The 11,444-nt window shown below is 33.1% G+C and overlaps 1 protein-coding gene across 1 annotated transcript; it reads left to right on the top strand.

Moving 5' to 3' along the window:
* The first annotated feature begins 6,578 nt into the window (after positions 1-6,578).
* On the top strand, positions 6,579-7,817 carry LOC115696627 (uncharacterized mitochondrial protein AtMg00810-like). Its single transcript, XM_030623521.2, has one exon. It carries the CDS (start codon positions 6,579-6,581, stop codon positions 7,815-7,817), a length of 1,239 nt encoding a protein of 412 aa, XP_030479381.2.
* The last annotated feature ends 3,627 nt before the right edge of the window (positions 7,818-11,444 follow it).

Below are 11,444 nucleotides of genomic sequence, written 5' to 3' on the forward strand. Positions count from 1 at the left end.
TCTCTCAAACAACCTACATAGACAAAGTCTTAGAGAGATTCTCCATGAACAACACCAATGGGGCAAATATGCCTTCTAGATATGGTATTCGTCTATCTAAGGAACAGTCTCCGACTGATCCTCAAGAGATAGAGGACATGGCGAAAATTCCCTATGCCTCTGCAGTTGGAAGTCTGAAGTATGCAATGCTATGCACTAGACCTGACATCTGCTATGCAGTGGGAATCGTGCGCAGGTATCAGTCTAATCCAGGACATGAACATTGGAATGCAGTTAAGTATATTCTGAAATACTTGAAAAGTACAAGGAATCTTGTGTTAGTTTACAAGGGTGGTGCTTTAAATCCCATAGGCTACACTGATTCAGATTTCCAGGCAAGTCTTGAAGACAGGAAATCTACATCTGGGATGGTGTTTACTCTTGGGGGTGGAGCAGTGGTTTGGAGAAGTGCTAAACAAACCGCGATATCGGACTCAACTATGGAAGCTGAATACATAGCTGCAGCCGAAGCTGCTAAAGAACTTGTCTGGCTAAGAAAGTTCTTCACTAGTATAGGTGTCGTTCCTGGAATGGAAAAGCCTCTTGTCCTACTTTGTGATAATAATGGAGCGATTGCTAATAGTAAAGAACCTCGAAGCCACAAGAGAAGCAAACATATTGAAAGGAAGTATCACATTATCAGAGAATATGTGGCAAGAGGGGATGTACTAGTTGAGAAAGTTGACACAGAGGACAACCTAGCTGATCCATTTACCAAAGTCTTGGCCGTGACAGCTTTTGAAAAGCACCGTCAGAATTTAAGATTAATTGATATGTACTAATTAGTTTTATATTAGTGCAAGTGGGAGTTTGTTGAGTTTTATGCCCTAAATAAAACTCCATTTCAATGTAATCTATTTTATTCAACATCAATAAAGAAACAGAAGTATTTTTCATTCATTTGTGTATGTTTTGGTTCACTTTATCAATTGCTTGTCTATTTGATTTATAAATTCATCTTAAACCCTTTTCACATACTTGATCCTGTTTATTGTGTTGTCATCACATTGGAAAGTAAACATGACTATGTGAATAAAGTTTCTTAGATTTATCAGACACAGGGTTTTACTGATATGATAATCTACAACAAGAGTTTACTTGCATTTGGAGAAATGCTATGTTCTTTCCAGAATATTGGTTAAAGTAAAGCCCTGGTTGGATGCATGGAGTATGCATCGGAAGGGACCGATATTGAACTTTGACTTAGATTTATTAAACTTACCGTAAAATCTATTCAAGTCAATATCGCCAAGTTGATCCTAGATCAAATGTTCTTAATCCTGTTATGATTAGGCTCAATCTTGAAAGACTATTCGTGTTCTTTGATTTGTTAGTTAAGCCTACTTTTAGGTCAGGGTGATACGTACATTTTGGGAACACGGTAGTGCAATTGAGTGGGAGCGCTAACATAAACATGGAATCTATAGCTTCTATCTGGCGAATAGTAAGCAAAGGATGATCTCCTTCGAGCTTGACCAAACGAACATAAATGGTGGAGTACTCATTTCACATAAGCTGAAATATCATTTATACGGGGTCAAGTGTTTTAAGGATAAAATACATAGTAGGGTGTTACGGTAATCTAATCCCTTTACAGTGAAGATCATTCATATAGAGGATCATTGATCAAATTAGGATTATAACAATGGATAACTAATGATGCGTCTATATGGTGGAACATATAGAGCATTCTATATACTGAGAGTGCAATTCTAAGTTCTATGGGTGGATTCAATGAAGAATTAATAAGTTAGTGAATTTTAGTGCTAAATTCTTGATCTACTTATTGGAAGCTCGGTTATGTAGACCCATGGTCCCCGCACTAGTTGAGATAATATTGTTTGTAAGACTCATGTAATTGGTTTTGATTAATCAATTATAATTCTACTATGTCTATTTGTGAAATTTTCACTAAGTAAGGGCAAAATCGTAAAGAAAAAGTTGTTAGGGGCATATTTGTTAATTATGATACTTTGTATGGTTCAATTAATAAATATGATAAATGATAATAATTGTTTAATAATTATTTATAGTTATTAAATAGTTAGAATTGGCATTTAAATGGTTGAATTAGAAAATTGGTATTTTTGAGAAAATCAGATACAAAAGTTTTAAAATTACAAAATTGCAAAAAGCAAGGCCCAAACCCAATAAGCCATGGCCGACCACTTTTGTAGGCATTTTAAACTGATATTTTCATTATTTTAATGCCAAATAATTCAAACCTAACCCTAGTGGAATGCTATAAATAGGTAGTGAAGGCTTCAGGAAAATTACACTTCTGAATCAGAAAACCTGAGCCTTTCTCTCTCTACCTTGGCCGCCACCCTCTCTCTCTCTTCTTCCTTCATATTTCGAAATTACCTTAGTGATTAGAGTAGTGCCCACACATAGCAAGCAATACCTCAATCATAGTGAGGAAGATCGTGAAGAAAGATCATCAGCAAAGGAGTTTCAGCATCAAAGATTCAGAGAAAGAGATCCAGGTTCAGATCTTGATAATACTCTGCTACAGAAAGGATACAAGGGTTAGCGATCTGAACGGAAGGAGTCATTTGATTCCGCTGCACCCAATGTAAGATTTCTTAAACTTTATACGTGTTTATTTCATCGTTTTAGAAAGTTCATATTTAGGGTGTTAATAAACATACTTGTGAGTAGATCTAAGATCCTGGTAAAATAATTCCAACACATACAAACTCCTTTAGCAGCCTAAATCGCAACTAAAATTCGTATATCAACTCATAATTTAAAAAAAAAGTTAAAAAAATAATATATAAGAATAATTTCCCTTAATTATATACATAAAATATATTAAGTTTTTTAATTAAAATATTTAATAAAATATTTTCACAATTAATAGTTATAAATATTTTTTATTTATAAAAAATAAATAAAATTAAGTTAATATCCGATTATAAATATATTTTAATTATTTTATTTAATTTTTATATTAATCACAACTATTAATAATAATTCAACAATTAAAAAAAAATATAGATTATATATTTAATACTAGTTAAAGGACCTATACGTTGCACGGGCACTTATAATAAAGTTTAAGAAAAAATACATTGTTAGATAGTGGTATCTTTTAATAAATATTTGAATTTCAAATAAATATTGGGTATTGCCTTTTATCTCCACCATATGTAAACTATTAAAGACTACTAATTGTTAGTCTAAGTTACTCGTTTTGTATCTTACTGCAAGTCTTATACTGAAGGTTCTTACTGTATGTTCGATTACCTTTCTTACTCAATTCCTTGTTTGTAATCTGTTACTAACAGATAGGAAAGTTAGTTACTATTGTTTGGGAAAGTTAGTTGGTATTGTTAAGTTAGTTAGTATTGTTAAGTCCTATAGGTCGCTTGGTCCCTAGGCTATATATACTTGTCTCCTTTCTCTGTAATTCATTCATTCAATCAATAAAGCTCAATTTCATTTTTCTTCATTCCGCAATATGGTATCAGAGCGGGAAAGGAATGCTTTCCCTTGATCCAATCTCTCGTCGTGCTTCTTCTCCGGCGACGCTACACCAAGAACTCTGTTCTGTTCTGTTCTTTCTTCTCGCTTCTCAGTTTCTGTTCGAAAGTTATTACTACTGAAGTTACTACGAATCTTGAATCGCAACTGATGATCAAAGCTCAAATCAAGGTATCGACAATGATGGAACACCTGCCATGGTTGGAGATACCTCCAATTCGACTTTTCAAGCTCACCTGAATCAACAAGTGGTTCAACAGAGAAGCCACCTTGAAGATCCTTCACATCCGTACTATTTGCACCATGGTGACAATCCTGGTAATGTGCTGGTGTCTCAACTTCTTACTAGCCAAGACAATTACATGTCTTGGAGTAGAGCCATGATCTTGGCTATTTCAGTCAAAAATAAACTTGGCTTCTTGGACGGTACCATCCCTAAACCCTCTCCTTCTGAAACTGTTATGTACAATGCTTGGTTTAGGAATAATAACATTGTAATTTCTTGGATATTAAATTCTGTGTCTAAAGAAATTTCATCTAGCATTTTATATGATGAATCCGCTGCTGCTATATGGTCTGATCTTAAGGTCCGATTTCATCAAAGAAATGGTCCTCACATATACAATTTAAGAAAAAGTTTGATGAACTTGAAACAAGAAAATCAAACTGTAAGTATGTGCTATACTAAATTGAAGACCATTTGGGAACAATTGTCCAACTATAGACCAGCCTGTGTTTGCAATGGGTGTACTTGTGGTGGTGTCAAGAAACTTCAAGAACACCATCACATGGAACACATAATGGCTTTTCTCATGGGACTTTCTGATTCCTTCTCCCAAGTTCGTGGAAGTATATTGATTATGGATCCCCTTCCAGAAATCAATAGGGTCTTTCACCTTGTTACTCAAGAGGAAAACCAGAAGGGAAACCTTAGCACACATTCTGAGCCTAATCCTGGAGTTGCTTTTGCCTTTCAAGGAGATAAATCCAACTCAAACAGATCCGATTCTCAAGGAAATAAATCTCATCCACCCAAGAAAAGAAGGTCATTTTGCACTCATTGCAACATCCTTGGCCACACCGTTGAGAGGTGTTACAAGATCCACGGGTATCCCCCTGGATACAACAAAAACAAACCAAAAGACGCTGCTGCTAATCAATTGCAGACCAACCAAGAAATCAGCAGCAAACCAGTGGAAAACCAGACCCTGCTGCCTCAATTAACAACTGTGCAATATCAACAGCTCCTCAATTTGTTGGCTGGACAGCAAGCTAATATTCCCAATCCTGAAACTAACAATGGTACAGGTAACCAAGGTATTGTGATGTCTAACATAATTAATTTTCAAATTAACGATTCATGGATCTTAGACTCAGGGGCAACTAGACATATTTGCTCTAACATAAAATTGTTTCAATGTGTATGCAATGTCACCCCTACAAGATTACTTCTTCCTAATGGGAATTTTATTTTTGTCCATCAAAGTGGATCTGTTGCTGTCACAGATCAGATTACATTGCAAAATGTTCTTTTTGTGCCAGATTTCAAGTATAATATAATATCTATAAGTTGCTTGATAAATGATAATCATGTGAAGGTTAAATTTACCATTAATGAGTTCATATTGCAGGACCTTGCCAACAAGAAGAGGATTGGCAGAGGTAATTGTACAGATGGTCTATACATCCTGGACCAAAAAGCTGCTAGTTATCCTATTTTCAATGTCACGGCTGAAACTTGGCATGCTAGGCTGGGACATCTATCTGATAAATACTTGAAATTGCTAGAAAATAATCTCAAATGTAATACTTCTTTGTTGCATAAAGACTCACCATGTTACATTTGTCCAAAGGCTAAGCAAAAGAAACTCCCATTTCAAAATAGTGGTAAATTTGCTTACAAAATTTTTGATCTTGTGCATTGTGATATTTGGGGTCCTTATCATGTACCTTCTCATTCCAATTTTAGATTCTTTCTAACTCTTGTGGATGACCACTCTCGATTTACTTGGATTTATCTTTTGAAACATAAGTCTGATGCTTTAAATGTTATTCCTCAATTCTTAGCTTATGTTCAAAATCAATTTGGTTGCATGATTAAAACCTTTAGATCTGACAATGCTCCCGAGCTAAGTTCTAAAGATCTTTTCTTAAAAAATGGAATTTTACATGATTTTACTTGTGTTGAGACTCCTGAACAGAATGCCATTGCTGAAAGGAAACACCAACACTTACTCAATGTTGCCCGAGCCTTATACTTTCAGGCTCATATGCCCATAAAATTTTGGGGAGAATGCATCTTGACAGCTGCCTTTTTGATCAATCGCACTCCATCTCCAAATTTACAAAACAAAACTCCCTATGAATTATTATTCAAAAGACAACCTGATTATAACCATTTAAAAGTCTTTGGTTGTCTGGTTTTTGCCTCTACCCTCACTGCTCATAGGACCAAATTTGATCCTAGAGCACACACTTGTGTCTTTCTTGGATATCCTCAAGGAGTGAAAGGTTATAGACTTTATGACATTAATAATCACCAAATTTTTATCTTTAGAAATGTTATATTTCATGAGCACATATTCCCTTTTCTTAAATTAAATATTGATGAGACTAATGTTGATCCTTTCACTACCACGGTTGTCCCCTCTAATAATGTTTCAAAAACTATTGTTGAGGATTACCAACACATTACTACTGATATACCTGAGTCTAGTTCATATGCAGAAAAAGAAAATAATACGCCTACTGGTGCAGACAGTACACCAGCAAACACTGCAGAAACACAAAGAAACACCTGTGACAATCGCAATGATACAGTAGTGGATGTCCCTCGCAGAAGCACAAGAACCACTCGACCTCCTTCCTACCTTAGAGACTTTGAATGCCATTCTGCAATACAGGACAAATCATCTACACCTCATGCTTTAAATAAATACCTTTCTTATGCTAGACTAACCGAATCATATAAAGCATTTATACTTGCAGTCACATCTTTGAAGGAGCCACAAACATAGAAACAAGCAATTCATTTTAAACAATGGCTTGATGCTATGGATGCTGAGCTCACTGCCCTCAGAAACAACAAGACTTGGAGTGTTGTTCCTCTCCCACCAAATAAAAGAGTTATTGGTTGTCATTGGGTTTACAAGATTAAACTCAATAGTGATGGTTCCGTTGAAAGATTCAAGGCTAGACTTGTTGCTCAAGGGTATACGCAACAAGAAGGTCTTGATTTCTTTGATACTTTTTCACCTGTGGCCAAAATGGTCACTTTTAAACTCCTCCTTGCTATATCCACTATTAAACATTGGCATACTTTACAAATTGACATAAACAATGCGTTTTTGAACGAAGACCTCAATGAAGAGGTTTATATGGCCTTACCACCTGGTCTAACCGTGTCTAATGATGTCCCTACAGGTACTAATCTAGTTTGTAAACTTCACAAATCCATCTATGGATTACGACAATCATCTCGACAATGGTACAAGAAACTCACATCAACTCTTTTACAAGAAGGTTTCACACAATCAAAGGCTGACTATACTCTCTTCACAAGAGGCAAAGATGACAAATTCATTGCTCTACTTGTCTATGTGGATGACATTGTCATCACAGGCCCCAACATTGAAGCCTTACATCAACTTCAAAACACTTTACACCAGCAGTTTAAACTCAAGGCTCTCGGTCAGCTGAAGTACTTCCTTGGCTTCGAAATTGCCCGTGCTTCTCATGGTCTTTTCATCTCTCAACGGCAGTATACTTTACAACTCCTTGAAGACAATGGATACATTGGTTGCAAACCTGCCAAGGCCCCCATGGATCCGAGAACTCGACTTGATGACCAACAAGGAGAACCTTTGACTAATCCTTCAACCTATAGGCAATTAATTGGGAAATTACTCTACCTCACACTTTCGAGACCCGACATTACCTATGCCGTCAACACATTGAGTCAATTCATGGCCAATCCTAGAACTCCTCATATGCAAGCCGTTTCTCATCTCCTTAGGTACCTTAAAGGGAGTCCTGGACAAGGGCTGCTATACCCCAGAAATTCTTCTCTTCATTTAAGAGGATTTTCAGATTCGGACTGGGCAACTTGTCCAATTACACGAAGATCTACTACTGGATTTTGTGTGTTCATAGGAGATTGCTTAATCTCTTGGAAAACTAAGAAGCAACCGACTATTTCTAAAAGCTCTGCTGAAGCAGAATATAGAGCTCTCGCTGCCACGACAAGTGAACTTACATGGCTTCAATACTTGCTGCAAGATTTCCAAATTTAACAAGATACTCCTGCCTTTATTTACTGTGACAACCAATCAGCTATACATATCGCCAACAACCCCACTTTCCACGAACGTACCAAACACATCGAGTTAGATTGTCACTTCATTCGAGACAAAATCAACAATGCAACTATCCGTCTAATTCCTGTCTCCAGCAACTTGCAATTGGCTGATGCTTTCACCAAACCACTGCCTTCCACAACCCTCGCAACACACATCAACAAGATGTCTGTATATAATCTATACAGTCCATCTTGAGGGGGGGATATTAAAGACTACTAAGTGTTAGTCTAAGTTACTCGTTTTGTATCTTACTGCAAGTCTTATACTGAAGGTTCTTACTGTATGTTCGATTACCTTTTTTACTCAATTCCTTGTTTGTAATCTGTTACTAACAAATAGGAAAGTTAGTTGCTATTGTTTAGGAAAGTTAGTTGGTATTGTTAAGTTAGTTAGTATTGTTAAGTCCTGTAGGTCGGTTGGTCCCTAGGCTATATATACTTGTCTCCTTTCTCTATAATTCATTCATTCAATCAATAAAGCTCAACTTCATTTTTCTTCATTCCGCAATATAAACCTTATACAGAAAATTCAAAAGAATAAGTTTGGTATAGCCTATCAGTAATTTTTTCTTCCAATTCTTGTAAGATTGATTTATTTACTATCTTTTGAAGTAATAGATACCCGAAGGTAGTAATATAACATAATTAAATTAAGCACAAAAAAAAACATACAATTAAAACATACATAAAATAGTGTCTGGGATTTTAAGGGAAAGAAAAATGATTTGTACTAAAGGTGTAGGACGCCCAACTTGTACACTTCCTTCTCTATTTGTAATAGAATACTTTGAAGTTGGAGGTGTGACTGCTAGTTCTAGATTCACAATCTTCCTTAGAATCCATCTGTAAGGATATTTAACAAAAGTTATTGAAGAAATCATCATTATATGAAACAGCAAAAAGAAAAGTGTAAGCCTATAAACCTTGCTTCCAACAACTAAAATTCTCTTGATTTTCCTTGAAAGTAAATATTACCAAAAAAAGAAAAAAAAAATACAAAACTCTTAAATGTTTTAAAGCCACACACAGTAGCAGAAAAACAAACTCAACAGTTGCTCATATAGAAGGAATGTTTGAAAACACAATATATATATACATTCTCAAGCACAATAGTCTTTTTATTTTCTTTTCATACATAAAAAATAGCATAAGAGAAGGAACAAAAACCCATGTCATAAAAAATATAACCAGGAAAAAAATACACATGGTATACAGAAAGATACAAAAAAAATATATTCTCAACATCTATACAAATACAAGCCACACATGTAAAGAAATGCAATATGAGAAACAAAAAAAAGACCAACAGTCTTAATACCAATCATTAAGAAAAATAAAATTAGCATGAATATTTTACTTAAATAAAATTATATATTTTAGTTTTGACCTCAATTTAACATAAGGAGAAGAGAAAAAGACAAATCTATAATTGATGCAACTTAATTAGGAAAAGAACTACTCAAAAAAATATTACTTTTACTCAAAATTTCTATCACATGGTGTACCAATAAACAATAATATAAAAAAATAGAAAATATTGATTAAATTGGTAATTCTTGAGAAAAGATAAAAAGGGTTGGAAATAATGAATGAAAGTTATTTTCTTTTTTGTTGATCATTTAGATTTGAAAATAAAAAATAGTGCGAACCCCAAACTAACTAAGTTATCATTTGATTTTTTCATCTTACATACACCTAGATTATTGTTTATTGGTACACAATCTGTTTGATAGAAATTTTGAGTAAAAGTAATATTTTTTTCAGTAGTTGTTTTCCTAATTAAGTTGCTTCAAATATAGATTTATCTTTTTCTCTTCTCTTTATGTTAAATTGAGGTCAAAACTAAAATATATAATTTTATATATAAGTAAAATATCCATGCTAATTTTATTTTTCTTAATGATTGGTATTAAGACTGTTGGTCTTTTTTATCTATCTATTAATTAGTTGTCTATTTTTTTTTTTTTTGGTTTGCCCTACTTCATTGCAAACAAAGTTCGACTATTGTTTCTCATATTGCATTTCTTTATCTCTATATGCATGTGTGGCTTGTATTTGTATCATCAAAAAAAAAAAAAAAGAAAGAGAAGGATTAAAAAAATATTTTTCATGTACTATGTGGAGCAATGATAGTAGCTTCTTTTTTCTACCAAGAGCTTCTGAACATCTTTTAATTTTTAGAAAGGATGACATAACAGTTGAAATCTTCCCTATATATTCATATATTAAATTAAGAAGAAGATGACATGTTGCTTTGAAAAAACGAAAAAGTGACACCCAATAAAAACTTTTGAACTTATCAAGAAAAAATAATAATAAAAACTTTTGAAGTCGAGACTCCACGCACTACACCAAAAATCAGGTTTAGTGACATTTTTATTAGTGGCTTTTTTTAAAAAAATGTCACAATAATGATATTTTAATGACATTTGCTAAAAAATGTAACTATAATGAGAATAAATGACATTTTATTTTATGTTTAGAGTTTTTTTATATATTATTGACTTTTATGTTTAGAGTTTTTTTTTTTAAATACATATATAAATTAAAGTTTTTTTTTAATACATATATAAATTAAATAAGGAATAAAAAGATGAGTAAAAATTAAAAAATTACGATGATTTATATATATATAAAATTCTATTATTTTAATTAAAAATAAATAATACATTATTATATATAATTTTTAGTGGCCTTTTAAAAAAATGTCACTAGTATAATTTTTTACATTTTCAAAATGTCACTATATTATTTTTTAAACATTAAATATATAAATAATAAATATTATGGTGACATTTGAAATTGTCACAATTCATATTTAGGTGACATTTTCAAATGTGACTAGAAAACTAATTAGTGACATTTGAATTTTTAGTCACATTAACATAATTTATATTTTATAAAAATGCCACTAAAATATAAAATGTCACTAAATATTAGTAACAGTGACATGTTAAAAATGCCACTAATTAGAGTTTTTGGTGTAGTGACGTGATCAAATTCCAATTATAGTATATTTATATTATGTAAAAATCTTGTATATATTGGCTGGTTAGTGAGAATGGATAAGTGTCCTGACACGGTTGGAGTTGGAATCGAGTCCGGGCCATGGTGGTTGAAGTGGTTGAAATAGTTTGAAAATATTAATTTTTATTTAATTTAGTAATACAATACAATAAACTATTATTGCACACCAAACATAATACATCTTAATAAAACATAAAATAATTTACGGTGAAATTCTCTATACTTTTATGTTTGTTACAGAAAGTCATTCGATCCAATTTCAACTGACCGATCCAATCTCAACCAGTGACGGACCCAGAATTTTTACTTTGTGGGGGCTTATTTATCATTAAAAAATATTTATACTTATATTATAATCACTCTTACTAGATTTATTTAATTTTGTGGGAGATTTTTTATTATTTTAGTCTATAATTATCAAATTAAAAAAATTACATTTAATTTTTTAAAAGGCAATATTTTTGTTAGTGGGTGCTATAACCCCCACATTGATACTACTAGGTCCGTCCCTGATCTCAACCGATCCAATAGAATC

The sequence above is a fragment of the Cannabis sativa genome, chromosome 7 (genome assembly GCF_029168945.1).
Source record: "Cannabis sativa cultivar Pink pepper isolate KNU-18-1 chromosome 7, ASM2916894v1, whole genome shotgun sequence".
Taxonomy (NCBI): domain Eukaryota; kingdom Viridiplantae; phylum Streptophyta; class Magnoliopsida; order Rosales; family Cannabaceae; genus Cannabis; species Cannabis sativa.

Excerpts from the sequence above, each read along its gene's own strand:
- LOC115696627 (XM_030623521.2), top strand. The coding sequence starts at position 6,579 with ATGGATGCTGAGCTCACTGCCCTCAGAAACAACAAGACTTGGAGTGTT.